Source organism: Terrapene carolina, unplaced genomic scaffold, assembly GCF_002925995.2.
Source record: "Terrapene carolina triunguis isolate 2854851 unplaced genomic scaffold, T_m_triunguis-2.0 Scaffold68, whole genome shotgun sequence".
NCBI lineage: Eukaryota > Metazoa > Chordata > Testudines > Emydidae > Terrapene > Terrapene triunguis.
This window is the reverse complement of record NW_020664419.1, coordinates 26,029,754-26,056,901: the sequence shown is the minus strand read 5'-3', so window position 1 is coordinate 26,056,901 and position 27,148 is coordinate 26,029,754. Positions and strand designations below refer to the sequence as shown.

The 27,148-nt window shown below is 40.3% G+C and overlaps 1 protein-coding gene across 2 annotated transcripts in view; it reads left to right on the top strand.

Moving 5' to 3' along the window:
* CERK (ceramide kinase) overlaps positions 1-27,148 on the top strand; it is a 68,367-nt gene that overhangs the window by 29,974 nt on the left and 11,245 nt on the right. For both annotated transcript variants that reach the window (XM_024216582.1, XM_024216576.2), the window contains exons 6-10: positions 6,881-7,026; positions 18,825-18,899; positions 19,866-20,018; positions 23,916-24,021; positions 25,980-26,050. In XM_024216582.1, coding sequence (XP_024072350.1) covers positions 6,881-7,026; positions 18,825-18,899; positions 19,866-20,018; positions 23,916-24,021; positions 25,980-26,050 — 551 coding nt within the window. The remainder of the gene's footprint in view (positions 1-6,880; positions 7,027-18,824; positions 18,900-19,865; positions 20,019-23,915; positions 24,022-25,979; positions 26,051-27,148) is intronic.

Sequence of the window (27,148 nt, the reverse complement as noted above, 5' to 3'; positions counted from 1 at the left end):
GTCCTCATTGCTGAGGATGATGCTGAGCTGCCTGGTTCATCTTCTCCTTCTCCAGAGGATTTTAAGGTGTACAAGGACCCTCTTAGACTGTGTAGCCATATCCTTGGGCATCCATGTAGAGTTCCTCCAAGAAAACAGGCACAAACTGGTGGACATTTTGCAGGCCACCATCCCCAGGAGAATGACCCTCCCAATCAATCAGGCAGTCCTTGAGTCAGCAAGAGCCCTGTGGAATATACTGGTCTCGATACTGCTGGTGGTCAGACACATGGAAAAATGCTACTTGGTTCCCATGCAGAGATTTGAGGGGCTCTATTCCCACCTGGCCCCAAATTCCTTGATCATAATAGCCATAAACAGGGCCCAGCAGGGTAGGTTCAAGTCTACTCCCAAGGACAGAGACTCCAAGCTGTTGGATCTTCTGGGCAGGATCATCTATACCTCATTAACCTTACAGGTGAGGATAGAAAATCAACAAGCTTTGCTGGCCAAGTATGTTTTCCTCAATTGGTCAGCCATGGCTAAATTTGAGGATCAGTTGCCCGAGGCCTCATGTGAGGAGTACAGGGCTCTTGTTGTAGAAAGTTGCTTGGTGGCTAAAACATTCCCACCGTCCGCTCTTGACATTGCCGATACCTCAGCCAGGGCAATGGCCTCGGTAGTAACTATTATGCAGGCTTCCTGGTTGCAAAACTCGGGGATCACTGTGGATGTCCAGCAAGCCATGAAAGACTTGCCCTTTGATGGCCGAGTCTTGTTCTCAGACAAGATTGAAGTGTGCATCTGAGCCTGTAGAGCCACAAGTCCGCTTGCACTCAGGTGGTCCAATGCATCAGGTTCCGCCTTCGCCCTCTTCAGATGTGGCTTAGGATGGTTTATTGCCCTGCTGCCCATTCTCTGGACAGGCTGGTTCACCTTCCTCTGCTAGTCCTATATGCTTTGCTCTGGTGGGAATCCACATGCAATGTGTGCCAAGGAGTCGCCTTAGCTTGGCCCTCTCCGACCGAGTCAGTGGTTACCGACGGTTCCCTTCTGGTTTTGGGGGGGCACATCTGGACTTGTTGAGGGTGCAGGGCCTGTGGTCGGAACAAGAAGCCTCACTCCATATCAACATGTTGGAACTTCTGGCCCTCCACAATTCATGTCCTGGAGACCACATCAGACACTCAGTGGTTCATGTACTCACTGACAATACCACCGCAATGTACTATGTGAACAAGCAGAGGGTGTGAGGGGGCACATTCCAGGTTATTCTGCCTGGAGGTGATCAACCTGTGGCAATTTTGCATCGAAGAAGACATCATTTGGGTAGCAGTCCATTTGTTGGAGATGCAAAATCATCTCGCGAACCATCTCAGCCAGGTTTTTTCCCTGAGCCACAAGTGGTCCCTGAAGGAGAGTGTTCTCCAGGTCATCTTTGCAACATAAGGCATCCCTGCGATCAAGCTGTTTGCAATGAGAGAAAACTGAAGTGTGGATTATTCTGCTCTCGAATGGGCCTTAGTTAGGGCTCCCTCTCTGACGCCGTCTGCTGCAGCTGGCAGTCAACTCTCCTGTACACTTTTCCACCTGTTCTGGTCATTCCAAAGCTCCTAGGGCATCAGACCAAGCTCATCCTCATGCCAACATGACCAAGAGAGTGCTGGTTCTCAGATCTTTTTGCTCTGTCAGTTCAACCTCCCATATTGTTTCTTCTCCATTCTAACTTGCTCACTTAGAACCAGAGCCATACCCTCCATCCTGCAGTCAGCTCCTGCACCTCATGGTGTGGCTGTTGCATGGGTAAATGAAAAGGAAGAGCAGTGCTTGGAGGCTGTCTAACAAATCCTACTCAACAGTGGGAAGTCCTCCACTAGGATGGCCTACTTAGTGAAATGGAACAGGTTCTTGGTGTGGCCCTTGGTCCGTGGGACCCACCTGACAGAGGCCTCCATCCAGTACATCTTGGAATACCTGTTACATCTTCAGAAATCGGGCCTTGTGCTCAGTTCACCGAGAGAGCATTTGGCAGCAATATCAGTATTCTATCCCCCGATTCAAGGGAAGTCAGTTTTTTTTCTAATACTATGGTGACGAGATTTCTAAAGGGGTGTGTCCACTTACATCCTCTGGTCTGAAAACCTGTCCATTGTGGGACCTAAACACGGTTCTGGTGGCTCTGATGGGCCCTCTGTTCAAGCCCCTTGCATCCTCTCTTGTTCTGTCTGAGAAAACCACATTTCTGATAGCCATCCCTTTGGCAAGGAGGGTGTGCGAGTTGCAGGCCCTCATGGCCAAGTCGCTTTTCACACAATTCTCCAAGGAGAAGGTAACGCTGTGACCACACCCAAGGTTTTTATCCAAGGTGGTCTCTGTTTCATCTGAATTTATCTGTGTTTTTCCCTAAGCTGCAGTCTTCCCCAGAAGATCAGCACCTCCATATTCGATATCGGGCAATGTCTAGCCTTTTATCTAGACAGGACTAACTGTAGCATGTTTTACCTCGCCTGTTCGTGTCATATGCGTACCACATGAAGGGACAAGCGATCTCTGCACAGGACATCTCTAGATGGATAACATCCTGTATCAAGGCTGCATGAGAGATATCTTTCACTGCACGTCTTCAGCAGATACGGGCTCACTCCACGAGTGCACAAGCGATGTTGATAGTGACATTTCCATACTGGACGTTTGCAGGGAAGCCACATGGTTGTCCATACATGCATTTATGGAACATTATGCTATTACTGCATCTAACAGACTGGATGCAGGTCTTGGAAGGGCAGTCCTGTGATCCCTATTGCAATAGACTGCGAGCCCCGCCTCCGGTTTGGTGTACTGTTCATGAGTCACCTAAGTGGAATACTCATCTGCATCTACTTGAAGAAATGGTTACTTACTGTAACTGTGGTTCTTTGAGATGTGATGCAGACATGCATTTCCTGACTCACCCTCCATCCCCTCTTCCTTGTAGTCTCGTCTCATGGGTTTTCAGTGTGAAGGAATTGGGGGGAGGGAATCGGGGCAGCGCTGCCTCATATACCCGGGGGGGGGGGAGGGAGGCACACGCACTGCCCCTTTACGGGTACTGCTAGGCAAAAGTCTTTGGCTCTGACACACTGGGTGTGCACACACCTAAGTGGAATACATGTCTGCATCACATCTCAAAGAACCACAGTTACAGTAAGTAACCATTTCTAGTCTTCCCCCCCCCCATTTTTATTGAAAATAAAAGCATTACAATTTAAAATGACCCAAACACTACAGTGAAAGTTACCATACAGAGGATCAGACGACCAATCATTAACTTTTACACACACAATTAAATACAAATGATAGAAAAGGTAATAAAAATAGAGGAGACTGAGGGAAAGAAACAATATAGAGAAGAAGGGAAGGAGGAGTCATAACATGACTCACCAACGTATTCCACTATTTCTATAAGGGCTACCCATATGTCAATGAACTTATCATCATTTTTATTATGGTTGGAGAACCTTTCCATCACTGCCATATCGGTTTGCCAATCATTGGACTGGATTTTGATTTCCAGTACTAAAGAACATAGTCTTTTAGCCTAAAGTTGTTATATCAGAAACTTTTAGCCTTTTAAGTTCTATATCTAGAAAAGGAAAGCATTAAAGAGGATAGTTTAAAATACAAATCCTCAATCCCTTAGGCATTTTTGAAAATTTCCCCTGTAAAGTTTAACATGGATAAAAGACTCTGCTTTTCCTGTCCCTCTCTTCCACTTCAACATCCCACATGTTAGTGTGAGCTATATGCATCCTATCACAAGCACGATATATTTTTTAACTCTGCTACTACTACCAGTCATCACTCCATCAGAATACGAATATATTTCTTTTGAGGAAGCCCAGAAAAATAAAACAAAACCTGGACTTTCTAGGCAAAGCCATTTTGGAGAGAGAAACCAAAATATTGAATAATTTTTATGATGGCAACAGGAAAAAATTTCAACACCACAAATTTTTAAACTCCTTTTTGAGTTCCCAGAAAAATTCTGCTCTAGGATAAAATGAGGCCTGTTAAGTTTAGGGGAATTGTATTTTTTGGAGAAGTTATGGAGTGGATGTTTGAAAATAGGTTTCAAATAGCTCCAAAATAAAGAGGTGAATTTACAGGTGGGTTGAAGTGCTGTTTTCATGTTTGTAAACCAGTTGTGGGGATAAATCTATACACCTGTATAAAGGGAAACTGACCCTCTGAAAATGTAGTCTAGTATGTGTTGTAAATAACACCCAGCAATCCTCATAGTGAGTTCACACCCTCCCTGAAAACATGAGGGAGTAGCAGTGACCAAATACAGTAGCTCCTAATGCAGCATAAGACCTATCCTTATAGAAAATCACTCCCAATATTTTGTTCAAAGTCTTCCTTAAGAAAGAGCCAGATATTCCTGCGTGTAGTCTTTATTATTCCTGAATATCTCATTTGATCTCTCTAACTTGATAGAACATTAGATTTTTTTTAATTGGAACTTCTTTGATCTGGCTGAGAGAAAAATCCGAACTGAAAAATCTAAAAGAAATAAGATTAAAAAGAGGCAAAAATAGTTGTCTTACAGTAATTCAGTAGATAATTCAGATACAGTGAAGGTCTGATCTTTAGAAGAAAGTGTGACCGTTATCAAGCTAATTGCACTTCTGACCCTTTCTGGTTCCCACTGCATACATAACTGCCACAAATATTTGTTTAGCTATTTCACATTTTCTCCAGTTAGGTTTAAAAGGATTTTTTTCTATCTATGTCTAAGATATCTACTCATTAGATACTTCAGCATAAAAATTGTCAGTGCTACCACTTCTCTCCATAATAGCCAGGCCCCAGGATGCCAATTCATAAGAATTTAGTTAAAACGATGGAAACTCTTCACTAAAGCACAATTTTTTGTACGTTGATATTCTGGTATTCACTTCCAGTTTGAGTCAAAGTAATATATCAGGAATTTCTTGGTCTCTATTATATTGTCCATGGAGATTATCCTCAGAAGGGATAGGCATCTGTTTCATCCTGGCAATATTGAATTTGTACTTGCTGTTAGTTGAGAGTGGGATAATATTATCTTTATATCAGTCCTACATTAATCCCAAACCAATTCTACAGTGTTATAGATACAATCTAGAGTTGGGGCAGGAATTTGTTAAGGGTCTGATTGGGTATAGAATATACTTAAGGAGGTGAGAAACTGGCAACTGCCTTCTCTGTTGAGGTATAATGTAACTCAATAATATACAACTGAGAAACTGTATCTTTCTTTTACTTTTAAAACAAGGTGTTTGGCATAGAGAGCAAGTATTGAGCAGAAGCTAACATATATTTATAGGACTGTGACTCCAGTACTGGAGCAAAAATAGGGTTCTCTCAAAGGATAAATGTCACTTGTGGATTGTCTACATAGGAGTTTCTCTTAACTGCTTATTTTTCTACTCTGTGCCAAGAGTTTGATCAGTTTGACAGTGCAGCAGTTCAGTGATGACAGAATTGAAATACTTAAGTGGTCAACAAATAACATGGAAAAAGTATATTGGTATAATAGCCTATATGCGTTGAATGATGGTGAGGACAAATTCTATTCTGATCTGTACTGTGAGTGCCTATTCCCCATACTGGTCTGTTTCATACAGATGGTGAAGAATGTGCAACAGGAGTATTCTGCATGAGAAATGGATGCAAAATAGAAATAGGTGCTGCACGTCAGAGTACACACTGAACAAACTAGAGAGTAATTGTACTAATCCACTTGTTTTCATATATTACTTTCTAATGCTTGTATGTGTATGTTGGGGACTTAGTACACAATTTTCTGAAGGTTTGACTAGGCTCATTCTCATAGTGCATCCCATTGGAAGATTTTTTTTTTTAATTAACTTTCTGTGCCCTTTTAAGATTTTTAAGGGAGTGCATTTTGTTAATATTTATGCACAGACCAGATATTATTTACCATCATGTAATGCTTTGTTTCTGGTGCCTCTCTTGGTTACAGACTTTGAGTCTATCCATCCTGAGCTTTAACTATACTTGCTACTGCTGCTAAACTGGATTAATTTTGCAAAACAAACTCTTGCTTCTGAAGACATGTAAAACTACTTGTTGTCAGATTGTAGAATTGTAATCTTGATATATCCAACTCTCTTTTATGCTTTCGTGTAACAAGACAATTTAAGATTTCAGGATTCAGCCACTTTAGGAAGGATAAATCACTTTAGTTAGTATGTAAGCCTTTGTACTTTTGAGACTTGAGCCTCCAATTGTCTACCATTTTATAAACATATACTGTAAGGTTTTAAAATGTATAAATGTTCAGTTCAGGATTCAAAGTATGTCTTTTGATAATAATTGTGTGTGATGTAGCATATTAAGTAAAGTTGATAAAATTAATAGAAAAAACAGATTAAATGGAATTATTGCATATTAAAGGATACAAATATACTTCTATCTGAAACTGCATATGTTAACTTACAAATTATTTATAAACATAGCAACTAAAAAAGAGGGGAGGAATTTTTACTTTGTTTAATTTTGTATTTGAGGGCTCTTTGTGTACAGTCTGTTTCAGTGTTTTACTTGTATAGTTAGTTTCCACTAATGTTTGTGTCTGTGTTCACAAAGCAACAGGGGAAAGAAAAAGCACATTTAAAAAACAGGAGAAAATTGTTGTAAAGTTAAAAAATGAGGCAGGGGGACTCCTGTAGTTCCTGCAGCTATCTTTTTTTTGTTTTAAATATAATGTTTTAAGTTGACTGTGTCCCTTTTTTTATAAATCATAAAGGTGAATAGGGAGAACAAAGTGATGACCGTAAGTGGTGTCTGCGCTAATTGGAACATTTAATGTGTTTATTGATTGTTAGCATGCATTCTAACTTGTGTTTTCTGGCAGTATTGTTTGTGTTGGTGGGGACGGAATGTTCAGTGAAGTGATGCATGGTCTAATTGGAAGAATACAGAAGGATTCTGGCATAGATCAAAATAATCCCAAAGCACCGTTAGTCCAGTGCAATATAAGGATTGGCATAATCCCTGCTGGTAAGAACAAAAAAGGGTTAACTTTCAGTTTACTTTATTTATTAATGTAGTAACTTTCTGTAGTTCCCCTGCCTGTAGAATAAAAGATGAACAGTAATGCTCCCTAAAGCTATTGGTGGACCAGCATAAATAGTGATGGCTGCAATGTCTTGTTTGTGGGAGAGGGAATTTACATGAAGGGGAGGAAGCAAAAATTAAAGTATATGATAAAATTATTATTATATAACTGCTTTCTTGTTTAGTGTTCTGGGGCTTACATACGCTAATATAAATGGGAACGGTGAGGGAAAATTATAAATGTGTACTAACAAACACTAACTGACATCATTATCGGTTGAAACCCACTGAATAGAGGCTATACACTTTATTCTGTACAGTGAAAAGATCCCAATATTCTATATCTGTTTTCATCATTGGCCAACTGTGCAAGTGTTGAAATCCCTTTTGTATGATAGAAACACAGGCTCTCCTTCTCTCTCAATGCTTCTGTCACAAGAAGCATAGAACCACTGGGGAGCTGGTCCACAGATTCCAGAGACAGGTCCATATTATGTTCTTCTTGATGCTCTGTAGTCACAAGGCCTGCAGAAACCCTGCTGCTAGCTTCCTTCCGTATCTCAGTGAGGTGCTGGTCCAGTCCAATTCACTATGATAGCCACCCTTTTGGAGCTAATTCTGACCACTGCTAGTGAGAAGCATTGTTCAAAACTTTTCTCTAAGTGAAGTCCTCTGACAAAGTAGATTTAACTAACTGCAAAAACTAATCTAAAGAGCGTCTTTGGCACTTGAAAATCAATGACCCAAAAAAAGGAGATCCCTAAGTCTCCATTCAAAATGTGGTCTGGGCTAGAGGGAGGGCTCCCTCTTCAATACTGGAGTTAATAGTAATAATACTCAGAGGTGTCTCCAGAACTACAGATGAGTGTGGGCATACAATTGTTCAGGTAAGGCACAGAATTATTCTGTGTTGACAGTCACATGACTGCCTTCAAGTAAATGACTAAAATTTGAAATTAGTAGTGATAAGAGACAAAACACTGAGTGTGCTGATGGTAAATAATGAAAAATTCTGAAATTTAGTATTTTTAGTGAACCTAAATATTAAATTTCCCTATTTACTATTTTAATTGTCAAATGTACCCAACTCTCACTCCTGTTCATTTAGTCTTATAGTCTAGTCAGTAAAACAAAGGTACTGTATATCATATGTGCTTTATATAAATCACTCTGCTAAGAGATTTGCATGTGCTTCTCCTATTAATATTAATGACGAAACACACTTGAATCCATTTGCAACTCAATTAAATCTATAGGAACAAAATCAGAATTGCTTTCTCACTTAACTCTTTTTGCTTGGGCAAAATTTCCATCGACTTCAGTAACTTTGGGAAGAGGAATAGGTTAAAAGGGAGTTGAATAGCTTTTGTAGCGTATCAGTTTGTCACCATCTGACATTTGTTAAATGTACATATTTGGGGATATTGTTTTTAAAACTGACAGGAAAAACGATCTTTATTGATGTTAAAACAGTATTAAACTTTTTAATTTTTTTTCTTGTACAATCCTTTATAGTCTATTTGTTATAAATGTGAGTTGTTTGCTTTTTGCATTCATTTTGTCCACTGTACAGCCGTTTGCCGTATGTGAATTTACATTGTATCTTGTCCTGTATTTTGCAAGGTTTTATATTAAACACGTTCTGTTAATAGAGTCATAATTTTACTTTTGGCTCTGAATAGTGATTTTGAGAAATATATGTAATGAACATGATTAAGGAAGTTAACCTCTAAATTATGTTACACACTCTTCTGGAGAACAAACTTAAAATATAAATCCTTATATATAATGGTTAAGTATGTTTGGTTTTTTGTTTTGGTTTTTTAATGTTAGAAATAGGAGGGGGAAAGGCAAGGAGTCTTTTTTTCTTAATGTTTTATTACTAAATAAAGATGGGAAATTGGTAAAGGGGTACATATGTATAGTGTATACATTAATATTTTCAGGAATTTATATCAATCGGTGCACTGTACAAATCTTAAGGCTCAATTTCAGGTCCTCTTAAATCATAGGGCCACTGTGTGAAACGGTCACTGACATACATGAGGAAAAGTTGCAAGAATTCTCCCCTAGCCCCTGGTGAACCCACTCACAGTGGTAGTCCTGGTGCTCACCTGAGTGCAATGTCTGTTAGGTTAGAGTTTCTGTAGTGCTGTCTTCCACTGGTGGGACTAAACTATTATACATTATCATATTAGAAATGGAAATGTTTCTGTAATTTACAGAGTGCATGTAGCTATTCATTTTTCCTTTTACATATTAGTAGACAAAAGTATTGAATTTTTATACTCAACAGTTCTCAATTTAATTAACTCAAAAGCATTATCTCTCAATGGGTGTTTTGGGGGCAAGTGAGGGGAGAATTAAAATTTTAAAAGTAGCAGGCAAAGGCAAACTGTCTAGCATCTGGTACTTTTTGAGGGGTCATGAGACTATGGAGGGGTGGGAGAAATGCAACAACGTTCTAAGCAAACAGCTTTTGGGGCAGCTAAGCAGCACCATCTACTACTGGAGGAATAGAGCTTTGTCTCTGTAGCCTGCAACATGTCACAAGCGCCACGTGGAGGATGCAGGAGCGATGTGTCGAGATCAGGGGAAAGAGGAATTTCCACTCCCCACCCCCTTCCAGTACATGGGGCAGCAGGTCAAATGAAATATTCTGGTGGGCTGGATATGGCCCGCAGACCACAGTTGGCCATTCTTTATTTTGGATCTGATGGTTGATGGGGGGCAGGAGGGGCGGGCCTTGAGATGGAGACACTGCAAGTGCTCTGAGTGCACATTGATTAATCTGGCCCTGGTCACCCACCCATAGTTTACAAAGTAGACTGCTAAGATGGAGTATTCATTTGTGAAAAGCCAACCTGAATACTAAGTACCAGGAAGGTACTGAGGAAAAAAAGTGATGACTCTGCTAGTATGAAGGTCAACTAAGGTAGAATTATGCTTCTTATGTGGGTCATATTTCATGTTTTAAACCAGTATATAAAACCAAATAATAGTTCTATGTAAAGATAGTTTGAGACCAGTTCAGATTCATTAGAAGTAAAATATAGAGAGCCCTATTTGGCGGTGGTAGCTGTACCGTTGACCTTAGTACTATCAAGGTAACCACTTTTTTTCAGACAGGCTTCTTGGACTGCTCTTCTCTCTTGCTTTTTGGTTTCCTCTCTCATGCTATCCCCAGCTTTCTTGTACACTTCACCCTGCTTCCTATTACCTTTTCCTTACTGACTTTCTCTCCTTTTGGGGTATCTTGCTTCTCTCAATACACTTTCTTCCATTTTCTTCTCCATTCAACTGCCTCTTACAAATTCAGGGAATTCTTATGGTTCAGAATACCTTCCCTCCTTCTGTTACAGGCGTACCCCCAAATATTGTTTAGATAGCAGTAGAAATTGACCTTATTCTATGTATACCCCGTTAAATTAGGAAATGTATCTACATTGTGTATGCAAAGACTGATCACATAATCCAGATAAAGTGATAGCTCAGCATTCAGAATAGCATGCGCTTCACCAGGCTTAATTCATGCCTGCAAATTCAAAAGTCATTTGTATATTCATTAACTGTCAACTTACTGCATGGATGTAGGCAAGATAAAAGCATCACATAAACTCACCCACTTGGGCCTCTTGAAGAATTTTGAGTGTGTCCACTCACAGAAACCAAACCTGCTTTCACAATGTTATGCAATACTGTATTGTGAACGGTGATGTTTATTATATGAACAGTGAACATGTTGGCAGTTTACCCATACAACAACTGATCAGCCGGTCATTAGTATATTTCTTTAGCATGTCCCCTGTTGGCTAAGACATCACCAGTCCTTTGTATTTATTTAACTTCAGTATACAATTAATGAACGTAAAAAAGACTTGTGCAGTTATTGCCATCAGTGAAGCTATCCAGATTGCTACTAGGCTGCTGAATTTACATATTGTCCTACAACTCGGCTCACATGAATCAGTTGATTTTTGTCTCATAATGCCGGAGTCTATTTCATTGTCTTAGGAGTGTTCTAGTACTAGTAACAACTTGACAAAAGACTTCTATATTGCAATGCAGTAACAATGGATCAACCTGTCTGTAAAACTTCTCTTGAAACATGGGTTTGCCTTCTGCCCGAGTCATCAAATGGACTGGAAGAAAGCAAACATAGCACTACTTTGGTGTGTCACTATGTTCAGAGAAAAGTAGTATGAGTTCTTCTATGCCAACAGAAAACTGTTTCCAAGGAATGCATCCAATCTCACTTATCAACTCTTTAGATTGAAGAGTAATTTAAGAAGGGGTGTGGTGCCTGTCCACTATCTGTCTTAAAACACTTGTGTAGGTGCATGAAAGGGAAAATGTTTAGCTTCTTTCTTCAGTTGTATCATATTCTGTTTAATGCAGTGTTATCCTGTGGGGTGTCTTCACCTCAGACTGGTAAATCTTTTTCTCATCAATTTTTCCCCTTGGATGTGCCGTATGAACTCCATCCACATTCTAAATCTATGAATTGTATGTCCCTCCAGTTCTTCCCTATAGATACTGTACATCAAGATAATTTTCCCTTTGAATTATTGTACATTTTATTGGAAAAATTCAGCAAAACAATTATATAGAATCAAGGACTTGGGCAGCTGTTTTGGGTAAATGAGTTGGCAACTTCCCTTCAAGAATTAGTGTAATTAATATTAACGCAAACTGGTCATGCCAAATCATTCCCTCATCCTGCAATCTTTCCACAGCCAAAACTCCCATTGACTGTTTATGTGCTCTGACTCTCATGACTTCAGACTTGGTCTTTAACCATATACAGTAAACTCTGTTATCTGAGCCTTCCACATTATTGCAGTCTCTTCCTTATCCTCTGTGCATTTCATGCTGTGGGTCAAGGAAGGGACTCAGATAATGAGGCAGTTCGGCTAATTGAGCAGAGCTTCCCTAGCCAGGACTGCAAGCTGGAGGATGGGGCCTTTTCTCCCGGCTCTTGTGTGGTTTGTACACCAGCACAGGGATCCCTCTGCAACCCCCCTGTCATGGGAGTGATTGAGCAATGTCGTGACAGTGGAGCTATAGAGGAGTCGCTGTGCTGCTGCCCCCCAGTCCCTGCAGATGGAAGGTGCAGGAGCAAGGCTGTGGTGTTGAGGGGGCAGAGCAGGGTCCTTGGGGGGAGGGGGTCTCTTTTCTGCCCCATACCTTGCCCCTACAGGGAGCAGTGCAGCAAGCCTTCTGCAGCCCTGCTGTCATAGGAGTTAGTGAATGGGGCAGAGCAGAGACCTGCATCTGAGGCTGCCAGGAAAAGAGAGTGAAAGAGAACAAGCCCCTGGTCACATGGGAGGCTACCCTGCTGCTGAATGGATCCTGCCCCCTCAATTATCTGAACTCCTAATTATCCAAATAAAATCTGTGTTGCACATGCTATTTGGATAAGCAGTGGTATACTGTACCATGTGAACCTTGGATCATCGAATCCATACACCTATAAAATTGTGATGGAGCACCTTTTCAGACAGGTGGCCAATTGTAGCACCCTGATCCAACCATAACCACCAGTAACTGTTCAGGGCTAGGCACATTCCTTCTCAAGACAGTTTACATATATTGTGAGCACCGCTAGATCCACCCTCTGCAGCTATTTGACTCAGGACAGATTGTCAGAACATAGGGCAAATACCCCCAAATTCACCAAGCCAGTAATAAGAGTATTCCTGAACCACTACACTAGTTTCACCATGAAATACAGGCCCCTGTTTATCACCCAGGCAAACTGGACTTTATGATGTAAGATCATTAAAATCAAAAACACCTCATATTAGGTTCTTCCAGTTTCAAAGGACCAGTCAGTTACCCCAGGTCACTGGATACTTCTATTTTACACAAAAAATGGTGTTAGCCAATCCTTGGTAAACTAAAGATTTATTAATTTAAAAAAGAAGAGAGTTAAGAAATTAAAGCAAATAATATACATTACAGGTGAATTAGAGCTTGTAGTCCACATGAGAGCATAGATGTAGAGACTTTACATAAGTCCTCAAGGCTTCCCGAAAATGAATTCTGGGGATCTCTGTCTGTATGCTTAGACCTTTCTTCCTCCCCCTCCCTCAGCCAGAGTTCAGGCAGTCTAGAAATGAATCAGAGAGCAGAATCATTCCTATGGTCCAGTATTTGTAGTTGGAAGCAGCTCAGTGAGGGTTACTGGCACAGCATAGGTAATGCAGACAGTTTGAGTCTCCAGTGTTAAGCCAAGGACCCATGGTTTGAAGTTAACTACCTACTTTCCATGCATACATAAATAATTCAGTTACACTGGCCATTCATTAAAGCATGGACAGATAAATGAAGACAATACAGGAAATATTCATTAGTTCCATGCAGTGTATACACATCTTTGATCTTAAGGCTAAATAAGTACAGGATATAGACAGATGTAAGCATACAAACACCATTTTCCTTGATTTTTTTGTCAACACAAATGAAGGAGCTGGTGTCTGCTAGCCCATTTAACATCCCTTTGATACTCTCACACAATTGAATTAGCCCAGTTACATTGCAGTGCTGCTTGACATGCCTTTAAAGTTTACACACAGGTGAACTGGCCTGTTAATTCTAATCTGAGCTGGTTTATCAGCATCACAATACCCTCTTGGAATGATGTGAAGAATTATTAAAGGAGTGGGCCATCCGTGTGCTGTATCGTGTTTTGTTTCTCTGTGATGGCTATACTCTAGTACTTGAGAGCATCAGATTAGTAATGCTTCACACTGCTGTTTACTGTTCAGACCTTGTGTGATTGACTGACTGACTGTTGGAGTTGCATCTGCTTAGACCAGGACTGAATATGGAACTAAGTTTCTATTCAGCTACTGCAAAATCCCTGAGCTAGATGAAGGCATAAAGGCTAAGTGACAAACAAGGCATTCACACCTGAATGCATAGATCCTATTCAGATCTTCATGCGGTTATGATATTAACTAAGAGGATAACTAAGAGGATAGAGGGTCATCTGCTTTCTTCCCTAACTGAACCAAGATATGACAGAGTTCATGCATGCATCAGGACATTCCACAGACTGTAGGCAAAATGAAATGGAAAGATTTGGTGTAACATTTCAACATGCCCAATCTCTGAACAGCTATTGCTACCCCAAATTTGGCTCCTTACCTTGTCATCCATCATGTTTGTCACCACTCTAAAAGAGAAATTGGAGTCCTGTGTGCTGTGCAGAACCACTTGCTCATGACAGTGTGTCCTGAACTTTGCGCTGGTCTCTCAGAAAAGTCCCTCCATCACACTTACTGTTTCCTTTGGAGTGTGATTCCATTATGTGTGTTTGTCTCCTCCTGCTGTCAGGGCCTTACTCATTAAAACCTCTTGATCACTGTGGTCGGCATCTGCAAGTTCATATGAGATGGAGCAGCCTCCTCTCAATGGAGCCTTAAGCGGAAGTGGTGATGACAGTCTCCTGGACAGTGAGACAGAGGGAAGGATTTTCCCTGCCCCTGTCTACCAGCATATATGCCCTGATTTCCTCTGAAGTGAGAAAAAGAAGGGAGAGTAGATTTGAAATCAGTGAATCATTCATCCTTTGGCATGTTTCTCGGAGTCTGAATTGGCCTTGTAAAAATGAAGTAGTCTGACTTGGTCTCTGTCCAATATGTCTTTGGTGTATCTGAAAACAGGCAGGTGGACAAAGGAGTTTTTCAAGGCTTATGCTGTCAATTTTGGAGGGGTTGGGGGAAGAGAAGGGCCCACAGACCCTTAGCAAATCTCACCTAGGTGTTGGCTCCTGGCACAATCTTTTCTTTGACTTGGCTAATTTAACCTTCCTTGACCTTCCTCCACACATATTCCTAACCCTTGTTTGGGTTCCCGTAGGCAAGTTTCCTCCTGCTCAGTCTGCATTAAAAGCTGGTTCTTCACCTGAAGGCAAATAATCACAATATTTTATAATCTAAAATTGGATGTATGTTATACATCCTTTATATTATGGTTTTAAATTAATCCTGTGAAATACTTCAAACAGCATAAAATAGATTTCCTTTATTGAATAGATCTTTTTATGCTTTTATCTTCTAATGTTAAATGTGTTTGGTATGTTAAATATCTATACATGTACATAAGAGGCCGAAAATTAAAGGGATGCTGTCACATAAAAAAATCATTTTGAATAAAACCTCCATATCTGTGCTGCAGCAAACACCTTTGGTTATTAAAGACGAAAAAATCAAACGTACTCCTCACTATGTGTGCTGGGTTTCTTTGCATTAATGAGAAGACTGAAAATAAACTCAAGTCAATTTCATTTCTTTACACTTCGCTTTTCTAGTCAACTTCACTTGCAGGCTTACATGTGTTTGTACAATACTGAAGTGTTTGAGTTTTAAACACTACCAGGGCTTTTTTTAAAAAACTGGTCCTATTGGAATCTTAAAAATGCATGAAAACAAATCTCTTGGGCTTAGATTTTGTAAACATTTGTTTTTATAAAACCTAAATATTTAGCAAAATTTCACTATATCCCTTCAAAATAGCAAAACCCATTTACACAAAGCTAAAATTATTCTCTTCCCCCCCCTTCCTTTCCCCCCTCACCAGCCTCTGTAGAGACAAAAGTAAAATAAAAATTATTTGCTCTGCTATAAAGAGCAAAATTTAGTTTTAACAACTGTAATGGTTCGCAGGGATTCCAGAACTGAGAGTCACCGTGTTACCCACTGCCTTGAGCATGAGAGTGTCTTGCCTGTCCTTGGCTGGGTGTCAGTTTCCCAATGCCACCAGCTTTTCAGCCACTCAAGCACTTTCCGTCAGGCTATGCCAGCCGTGACTTCACTTTCCAGACTAACAATAGGTGCACCCCTTGTCCTTTTGAATTGTTTCCCTGTAATATCCAGTGACACTGGCTACTAACAGAAATTCCAGATCCTCTGCCCTGCAGAGGAGCAGTTTACCAGTTTTATCTTAATCCACTGCCCCTGATTAACACACAGCATTTGTAAGGTTTATTTAAGAATAAAGATTCTGCTAGAAGCAAGAGAGAGTGATGAAAACAAATGATTACAATACAAAATAATAAAACGTGAACCTGAGCCTACACTTATTAATAGTTACCTTCATTATCTAAAAAGTAAATGTCTGTCTCTCTTCCCCACCCCAGTTCAGTCTGTGGCTGGCTTCACATGAACCAAGATCTAGTGTTTCACGAGAATACCTTCTCTAGGTGTCTCCACAGCGAAAGGATTCAGGGTACCTTCCCTTCCTCTGTGTTATACTGAAACAGTGTTTTATTTCTGTTCATAGATAGGGTGAACCCCTGTCTTGCTATAATGTTCCTTTTTTACCATCAAGAGGTTTTGATTGTTTGCCGTTGCCTCTGATGGTTTTCCATTGAAAGTCTTGGGGTTTAACAAGGCCAAACAATTGAGCCTTGTATGGTATCACCAGCAAAATAGGCAGGGTGGCAACTCCCTCCCGCTTGAATGGGCAATCAACAACACACATTATCCCCTGCTGACTAATTTTTACTCCAAGTCTATAAAGCATGCTTTTAATATAAGTACATTATTCCTTAAATATTACTTGTACATAAACCTCACGATTATGAATCTTGACAAGTTGTGAGTTTTCTATAGATACTTTACATAGGTAAATATCCTGTAAGACGTGTTTGGTGTAGTGAGTTTGTCAGGTCTGAGGTGAGAGTTGTTTGTAAAGAACAGGGGGGACCTTTTACTCTTGAACCTCTGTCTCATAACAACTCTTTTCCAGTGTCTTGGGTTTATCACAAGCTGTTCCTCTTCCAAACAAAAATATGTATTAATAATAAATACTAATTAATAATAAATGCTACTTTAATACAAAGGCACAGGTATATCTAGTAGTTTTTAGAGTTTTTGTTATATCTTTACTCCAGACAAACATTTGTGCAATCCAGATGCTTAGATAAAGTTACTGACTAATTTATACAGAGTCTAGAAACTGGTAATTTTGTACTGTGGTAACAATTTTTTTTTAAGTGGGAAAGAAGGAATTTTTGTACTGAAAAAAATAAGATTGCAAGTATTTTCTGTAAGGACCTGATCAAATTCATGGGTGCAAATATAAGTAACCTAAATGTATTTAGTATATATTCAAGGTCTTTACACAGTCTATTTGCCCCACATTCAACCTGCCCTTTCAAACAAAAGTGAGGGTTGGGGGAGTAGGAAGATGATGCATGCAATAGTAGTTCATGTGTTATGGTATGTCTACACTAAAAACTTAAGTTGACCTATATTAGATTGACTTACAGCCACCACAGCAATTACTGCAGTAGTGCATATCCACACTATGCTCCTTGGATCAGTGGTGTGCGTCATCAGCAGGAGTGCTTCCACTGACCTAAGAGGGGCAGTGTGGGGAGCTGAGAGCCTGGTCTCTCAGCTCTGCTGGGAGCTCCCTCCTGGAAGCCTGGCTGCCCCACAGGCTCCTGGGCTTTTGGCAAGCTGCCCCCTCGGCTCCCCGTTCCCCCCGGGAGTGGGGAGAAGCCGCCCAGGGCTTCTCGCTTCCCCGCCGCGAGTGGGGGAAGCTGCCCGGGGCTTTTCGTCTTCCCGTTCTCCACTGGGAGTGAGGGAAGCCACCTGGGGCTTCTGCCTCCCTCTTCTCTGCTGGGAGCAGGGGAAGCCACCCCGAGAGCAGGGTCAGGCCCCTGGGCTTCTCTCCCCGGCTCCCAGCCAGGAGCAGGGTCCATTCTCACCCAGTTCCCAGCTGGGAGTGGGGTCCAGCCTATCTGACTTCTTGCCTCGGTTCCCAGCCGGGAGCATGGTCCAGCTGCCTGGGCTTCTTTCCCCATCTCCCAGCCAGGAGTGGGGTTTAGCTGCCCACAGCTCCCAGCCAGGAGCAGGATCCATTTTTGCCCCAGGTCCCAGCTGGAAGCAGGGTCCAGTCACCCAGCTCTCCAGGGAAGCGGGGGGCAGCTGGGCTATAGCTGCCCAGCTTTCTTGTCAATTTCACAGCTCTGCTGGACAAGAGAGCTAACAGCGAGTAAGTAACACAGTGTTCACACAGACACTGCGTCACCCTAACTACACTGACATAAACCCAACGCCTCTCGTGGAAGTGGAATTATTATGTCGGTGTAGTAGGGCACTTACATCAACAGGACAAGGCTGTAGTGTAGACGCTGACATAATTAGGTCAAGGTAAGCTGCCTTACGTCGACCTAACTCTGTAGTATAGATCAGGCCTTAGTGATGAAAAAGCAATACCTAAAGCTGCATCCCTATGTCCTAAGGAATTGTGCCCTAAGGCTGTGATTCGACTGGTATGGAGTGGGTTGCTTTATCTTTTTTTTTTTTTTAATGAGGTTCCAGTGAGCAGGAATTTCTGAACTTGGGGTGCAAAGTGGCAGCAGCTGCCACTCCTGTCCATAGGCTGAGATAAAGGCTGTGCCATTGTCCTTTCACTGAGGTAGAAGCTGATTCTGTCTCCCCAAATCCAGCATTCTTCAGTGCATAAAATGGAAGTATGTGGACTTTGTTCAGAGAGGAGTAAATGTCACTTAGAGAGGGAAACAATGTTCTAATTTAGATCACACTATTTATTATAATTTTCATACCCATATTATTGCTTGGTTTTATTCTATTTCTGCATTTAAGAAAAGGGAATAAAAAGCAATGAGAGGATATAATGTTCTTATCTGAATGACCACATGTATAGAGCAGGATTCTCTCTATTATTAAAAAATGAAAAATTAAAAGCATTCTTTTGTACAGGTTCAACAGACTGCATATGCTATGCAACAGTTGGTGTCACTGATCCAGTAACATCAGCACTACATATTATTGTAGGTAGGTATTCAGCTTACAGGTCATTAACTTCTTTTCAAGACCTTAACATATCCAGAATGATCATCATTTCTGTTGTGTAAAAATATAGTTTGATTGTAATAGATAAATAAAGTATGAGATGTTTGCTAGTGATATATATGATGCTAAAGAGAGCTGAATTAAGACTGGATGAGCATTTCTGTTTTAACCCACTGTTTTCAGGTGATCATAACTTTCTGAAACTTTAACTTTTGGTATATACATTTTTTGCGGATTCTGTCTGGCATGCACAGAGCAATACGCAGTAATAGACTATGATTTAAAGTTGTAGAAAATGTTATGGTATATTGTAAACAAGAAATAAATGCTTATGTACTTTAAAACTATTGTAATACAGAAGTATAAAGAGCAGCATTAAGATTTTGCATGCAACCTTAATATCAGAAGTTTAACTGTTGTAATCCTAATACCTGATCTTTCAAAGATTTATGCAAATACTTAACTTCATGCACTGTGAGTAGTCCCACTGAAGTGAGCATAAAGCTAAGCACCTGTGGACATCTTTGCAGGATTGGGGCCCTCATGTGCTCTGGACATAGTGTTTGGCTCAGAATATTAAATGTAGGTGCATATTTGTATTTTTTTAAGTATTGCTTTTTTTTTTGTTTATGCTAAAATATAAAATTAGCCCAAATACATTACATTAAGCAACTTCAAAAATGGTAGGATTCAGCAAGATGCCACTGTTGTCTCTTCCACCCCACTCCAGTGTCTCCCATTGGTACACTAGCCTCCTTGTGTCTTCATTATTTTTCCTCATTTAACAATATATGGCATTGTTAGCCTTACAGAATGTTTCTCTTTTTCTCTGTTGCATGTTTTATAAGGTTGCTCTCAATAAAAAAAAAGTTTAATGTTAAAAATTAGTATCAGAATTGAAACAAAGAAACTTTTAACTGAGATAAAGCCTGGAATTTCTGTTAACAGGTGATTCTCAGCCTCTGGATGTCTCCTCCATACATCACAACAACACATTTCTTAAGTACTCTGTGTCACTATTGGGTTATGGTTTTTATGGCGATATACTAAAAGACAGTGAAAAGAAGCGGTGGATGGGTACGATCAGATATGACTTTTCAGGTAACTTTTGTGTAATTACTACATCCTTATGTAGAAAATCTAAAAATAATGGAGTGCTGGATAACTTCTCTCTAAGTAAACTTCTGTGAAGCTTTTCAAAAATAACAGCCAGACTGAATCAGACGGAAATTCCCTAGGGCAGCACCAAGCACATTGGATCTCATTTATAGTCTAGCCTGTTGCACACTTAGCACATCATAACATGGAGGCATCCTAAATAGCTCCAAAATGAAGGTTACACTGAGTTTTTGGTTTAACTCTGGGCTTCAATCTCTTTATTTCTTAATATTTTATCTATGATAAAAAATAAGTGTTTCAAATAACCAAAACTGTGGACAACTTACTCTGATTATAACAATTTAATTTCCTGGAAAGTTATATATTAATATTTTCAATATTTTGGGAGCTGGAAGGAGTTTAAAAGGACTTGGTTTTTGAAATGTTACAACTGGTGTCTAATCTGTTTTTCAGACTATTGTGATTAACAAGTGGCTTTGTTTTAACACTTGAAGTTGCATATAGATATAGTTCTTCTTCAAGTGGTGGTCCCTATTGTATTCCACTGTGGGTTACACATGTGTGCCATGTGCCTGGAGTCAGAGAAATTGAAAGTAGTGTCCATTGGTCCGTGCAGGGGGACATGTACAAGGGGGGACAAGCAGGGGCACAGCCCCCCCAGTAATCATAACCACCGCTTCCAGCTTCTTCTCCAGCTTCCCCCCCCCCCCCACCGCCTCAGGATTCCCTAAACTCTATCCTGGCACGGGCATATCTGCCCACGGACAAATTTCAGGCAATGAACAATATCATAGTTTACATCATGAACAACTCTTGTGAACCAGCCAAGACTTGTCTGTCTCTACTTGGCCACATGGCCTTGTGCACTTATGTGACCCCCCTGCATGGAAAGGCTATACAGCTTGGGCACTTACCAGCTTCTCAAGCGCACCCCCCCTCTGGAGAATAAACCCAAAATTGTACCTTGTTGCACTGCACAGAGAAATGTACAGCGTAAGATCATGAAATTCGCTCTCTCCCTCAATGTGGAGAGAGAGATGCAGCAGCTTTCTTCCCTCAGTTATAATTTCCACACACTGATTTTAAACCAAACAAAAGCAAGTTTTTAATTACAAAAGATAGATTTTAAGTGATTATAAGAGATAGAAAACAGATCAAAGCAGATTACCTTGCAAATATACAAAAACACAATCTAAGGTTAATATACTAAAGAGATTGGATATGAATAGCAAATTCTCACCCTAAATGTTGATTTAGGCAATTTGCAGAGATTCCTGAGGGCAAGCTGCACCTGCTTGCAGGTTAAAACCCCAGGTATTCTTTTCACAGGCAAGAAATCCCTCTAGCCTGGGTTCAGCCCTTCTTCCCAATTCAGTCCTTGTTTCTCAGGTGTTTTCAGGAGTCTTCTTGGGTGGGAAGTCAGTGAAGAACTATGATGATGTCACTCCCCTGCCATAAATAGCTTTTGCATATGGTGGGAACCTTTTGTCTCCAGGCTTAGTTCCCATGCCTTTCATTGGAAAAACACTGGTATTTCAAGATGGAGTCCAGTACCAGGTGACTTGGTCACATGTCCCTGTAGGGTCACAGCAGCCATAACTCGGAGGCTGTTTGTAGCATCCTTGGGAAGGCCTAGTGGGCATTCTCCTGGTGTAAACTCATTTGTAATAGAGGCATAGACAATATTCCTAATTTCAGACACCAAAATGATACATGCATACAAATAGGATAATCATATTCAGTGAATCATAACCTTTTCAACGATATCTTACATGATCCATCTTGCATAAAATACATCATAGTTATGCCATTATCATATCATATCATATATAATATCTCTGTGAAGAATATGGGGCATAGTGTCATAACGCCACTCACAGTATTCTACAAGGATACAGTCTCTTTATGCCTACACCTGAAATTTTTACCAAAAGTGGTCTCCCAGTTTCATATTAACCAGTCCATTCACTTAGCTGTTTTTCTTTCTGTAACCACACAAATCTGCAGAAGAATGTAGATTCCATTCCCTCAATGTCCAATAAGCTTTGGCCTTTTACCTGCAGAGAATAAAAACAATCAGGATGTCCCCTAGACTGTTTGTTGTGGTAGCAGAGAGAATCAGGGGACAGGGCCTCTCCACCCAGAGAATCTCCAGTGGATTTCCGGCTGCATTAAACTCCGCTCCCCGCTGTTGAATCTACCTTCCACCACTAGGGTATGGGCTCACTCCACTACAGCTCAAGCAATGACCATGGCATCCCTTCAAGACATGCCTTTGATAGACATAAGTAGAGCAGCCATGTGGAATTCCGTCCACATGTTTGCAACACACTATGCCTTGCTGCAAGTCACAGTGATATATGCCTCCTTTGGAATGGTGGTCCTCCACACAACCCTTCTGTCCTCATCCTCGCACCCGCCTCCCATGTAGGTAGTGCTTGTCAATCATCCACAGTGGAATACAATAGGAACCATCACTCAAAGAAGAAGAGAAGAGGAGGTTATTTACCTGTAACTGGAGGTTCTTTGAGATGTGTGGTACCTAGCTGTCTTCCACTTCCCGCCCTCCTTCCCCTCCACTTCAGATCTGTCAGATTCGTGATGGAGAAGGAACTGGAGATGCAGTCAGTCCACCACCCTTTATCACTCTTTATCACCTCGGTCAGAGGCATGACGTGAGTCGGGGCACATGTGCGGAACAGCTGACCCTACTTTCAAATTTTCTGATTGTGGGCCCATGGTGCACGTGGGTAACCCACAGTGGAATACAGCTAGGGACTACACAACTTGAAAAACCTCCAGTTACGGGTATATAACCTCCTCATCTACAACTAAAATTTCATTGATAGGCTAACTTGGTGAGTAAAGTGAAGAAAGTTCCTAGTATTGTTCATCACAGCTGTTTCCATTCACATTATGGAAGCTGACAGGTTAAGCAAAATTTGTTAAATGTCAACATCTGATAGTTTCTATGCTAGTTATTGTCCAGGTTTTACTAATAGCATTGTTCTTGTTAATGTGCTCTTTGTAAGAGTGATATCAAATATCAACCTTAACATTCAGTAACCAATTTTAGTAGGGAAGCTTGGGAATGTTTTTTGTCTGAGAACAAGTAAAGTTAGTGATGCAAGGAGTAAGGGCAATAAGCAACATGTGAGGATAGAAAAGGAACCAATGAACACAAGTGTTCCCCTTCTCATAGAAAATATGATATTAGAGATTCAAGGAGAAAAAAAATGGAGCAAGGTATTGGATTAGCTGTAAAGAATGAGGCTGTTGGGCTTGAAAGAGCAGTGGAACTACAGTAATGTGGAGGAAGCATCCATACCTACAGAACATTATTTTCCTAAATTCTGTAAATCATGTTGGCCAGAAAAAATAAGTTTGGGTTTGATTTTTTTTTAAGGGGACGGGAACTAGTGATCTTCAAATATTTGTACTCCTGTATTTCTTCTTTATCCCCCTTTCTTAAGACTGTTTGCCAAAGTGCATGTAAATCCAAGAATATACTCATTCAATTTTGTATTTGACCTTCAGATTGTAGTGCTTCTCACTTTCACAGAGACTTTTGGAAATTAATATCCGAATTTTAATTTTGGGTGTACTCTCCATTCTTTAACCCTATAAATCCAGTTGTTATGCTCCTGGGAAGTATTGTTTATGTCCCCTCTCCTTTAAAAACAAAAACTAATGTTTTTGCCCTATCTAGGCCATTGAAATTCATGGGAGTTGTATAGCTAAGCGCCATAGCTGGCTTTAAAAGTCTGGGCCAGAATAGCAAAGAGATGTGGAATTGAGGAGAGCAACTCTTCTCTTGCAATTCCTGGTGGAGGAAATGGAACAACAACTAAAAGCTATGTAATGCTGTTTTTTTAAAAGGTTTCAAGACGTTTCTCTCTCATCATTACTATGAGGGAACAGTTTCCTTTCTACCAGCAAAACACACACTGGGATCTCCAAGAGATAAGAAAAGATGCAGAACAGGGTAGGTTAATATTTCTCCGTTGGTACTACACACAAACTGTTTAAAAAAGGATCAGAACTGAGTGTTTCAATTTTGATAAACTATTCACTTTCATTTTCTGCATGATCTAACAAAGAAAAGTAATACAAAACATTTATTTATTTATTTTGGGTACAGATAAGGGCAGGTTTTTTTTCTCCATATCCAGAAACATGCTATGGAAGAGCTGAGTTTTGTAAAAAGTGCAGTTCCTTGATTATCAAATGCACCACTTAATTTTTCTAGGTCAGCAGACAAAGTAAACTCTTCAAAACAAAAAGAAACCCTAGAACTGGCTTGCATTACAAAAATGTGTCTATTGACCAGGTGATGTATTTCATCCTGCATTACTAAGGACTGGTCTACACTGGGGGGGGGATCGATCTAAGATACGCAACTTCAGTTATGTGAATAGCGTAGCTGAAGTCGAAGTATCTTAGATCGATTTACCTGGGGTCCACACGGCGTGGGATTGACGGCCGTGGCTCCCCCGGAGTCGACAGGGAGCGCGTTCGGGGATCGATATATCGCGTCTTAACAATAAATCGATTGCTACCCGCCGATATGGCGGGTAGTCTGGACGTACCCTTAAGGAAGCTAAATAGAAACACTCAAGGGCACATGTCATGTAAACACTAGCAAAAGACAAATCCAAAAGCCTTCTAGCTTCCTACAAACAAGGAAGTAATTACACTGAGACCTCAGATCCTGGAAAGACTTAAGCATGTGAGTAGTCCCATTGAGGTAAAATCTTTTCAATTATCACAATATGACTCTTGAGGTTAATGTGACTACATACATGGTTCAGTCATTTCAGGGTTGGGACCTTGTTCTATTCCCATTGAAGTAAATTGCAAAACTCAAACCCACATTAACTGGAGACAGGGTCCCCTAATACAGCCAAATATATTTTAATTAATCACTAGTTTCCTTTTTTCCAATTCTATTAATAATTTTGCTCTAAGTTAGAACTGTCTTTGTCAATAGTCATTGAGGTTTAAGAATCTGTTCCTGGCTTTGAGATAACGGACGTGGGTCTTTGATTTCAGACAGTAGAGGCTCATGGCTTTAGATCCAGGCATCCTGGGTCCAATCCCTGCTGCTGAAGACCTACACAGGGAGAATCCCATCCCACTCTACTAATGTCATATTGGGATCTTATGAAATTCCATAATTTTGTACAGACATTTGTCTTTCTACCTACATTTTTAAGGTGTTTCACTTTTTTTCCATTTAAAAATGTTGAACCTAAAAATAATTATGAAATTAAAAAACCTTGTAAAAGCTAAACAAGAGTTTCCAAACAAATATACATTAAAAAAAAAAGTCATCTGAAATGGGGATCAGGCTTTCCTCAGCCCTTCGTTACTGCTGTTAATGTTCTGCTCCCAACAGACTTAATGTGAGCCCTAGTCCTGCAGTCCAATCCAAGAGGACAGATCATTGAAATCATTGAGGCTCTGCAAGGGCATAAGAATCCATCTGTGTGGATCCAGTTGGAGGAATGAGACCATGGTGTGGATGTGAGGAGGAGAGTCATACTGCACTTATGCTCACAATCCTATTCTGTTATCTGTACTCTGCTGTAGACTCTTGGGTGTGCATTATAGATCTCTTGGAATGGCAGCTCAGTTTGATTCTGATCCCTAACAGAAAATAAAAGTTTTAGTGTGACTTTTGCATAGTTTAAGTACTAAAATAATCCATTATTTTGTATGTATCCCTTTTAGGGACTGGGTATTTCTTACACAGATTTCTTTAGTGTAAATCCAAGCACTGAACTCTATTTGAAGCACTTGGGAGCTTTATATGCTAAAGAACAATGAATGTAGGCTGCGGTAAAAGTAACATTTTCCAAATGTTAAATAATTTAAGTAACTTATTTCAATAGTTGAAAAAAACATACTAAAATTAAACTGAACAATATTCTTGTTCTTCAGGTGCTACATTTGCAGGCAAAGTAAGCAACAACCGGAGGAGCCACAGAAAAATTATGGATTAGAACATAATGGTAACATATTGAAGTGATAAATGTAAAGAATGTGTAGTGTTTCGTTACAAAAAAATTCTTAAACACCTAGATCAGTTTCACTGTGTTTTAATTATTATAAACTAGCCAAGAATTCAGGATTCAAGTTGAAAAGAAGAATTTAAAGAAAAACCATAAGAAATTATCATTGTCCAACAATCCTCCTAATAAATATACTAATTCCTTGAAGAGTTCAGTGGATCAGGCTTCTCCTGCCTGAGAAGGAGAGTTTTTGTGGTCTCAACCAAATCCTAAATCATCTGAACTCTTATCACAAAATAACGCTTAATTGGCAAGCCCTGAGCTAGTGTGGAAGCTAAATTGCCTCCTAGATAGATGTCTGGGCAGATAGCAGTTAAGGTTTTGTACTTAGTCAGTGCTAAAGTTCATTGTAAATAAACAGTTATACATTTTAAAAATTGTAAGTATCATGCTGTGAACATGGACTATTAATAACCTACTTAACATCTTTCCCAGTGACACCCTACCAGTTCTCTGTACAGATTACATGTGTTGTTCCTCATCTGGTGCTCCAATCTTGTCAACCCCCTCTACACACATACACAACTCTTTGAATTCCTGCATTGATTTTCATTTTCCTTCCTCAGTACCTTCAGACTACTGCTCCTCCCCTTCAAGGCTCTGTGCAGCTCAGTTCCTGGCTGCCTCACTTCTCCTGTAGCCCATTACTCCCTCACTTGTGTTGTAGTGTCTTGGCAAACGTTGAACCTCTAGTAGAGCCAAATTCAGACTAATGTAAATGGGTGCATTCCATTTGACTGGAAACTAGTCCCTGGCTTCAATCTCCTCATGTAAATCCTTCTTCAGTGTTCTTGTCTTTTGGACAGACTTCCAGTGCTGACCTCTACTTCTGTTCTTCTTTGTTTCCTTAGGGCCTGATCCAAAACCTGACTTCAGTGGATCAAGGCCTTAAATATTAAACATAATGGACCAGATCCTCCAGTATATTGCAGTCATTTTGTGCAACATCACTGGTAGAGTCTGGTCATAAAACTAGCATATCTAGCACCAAGGGTGTCGACTTATATGACAGGCCCACCTCCTGCTGCCAGTGTAAGG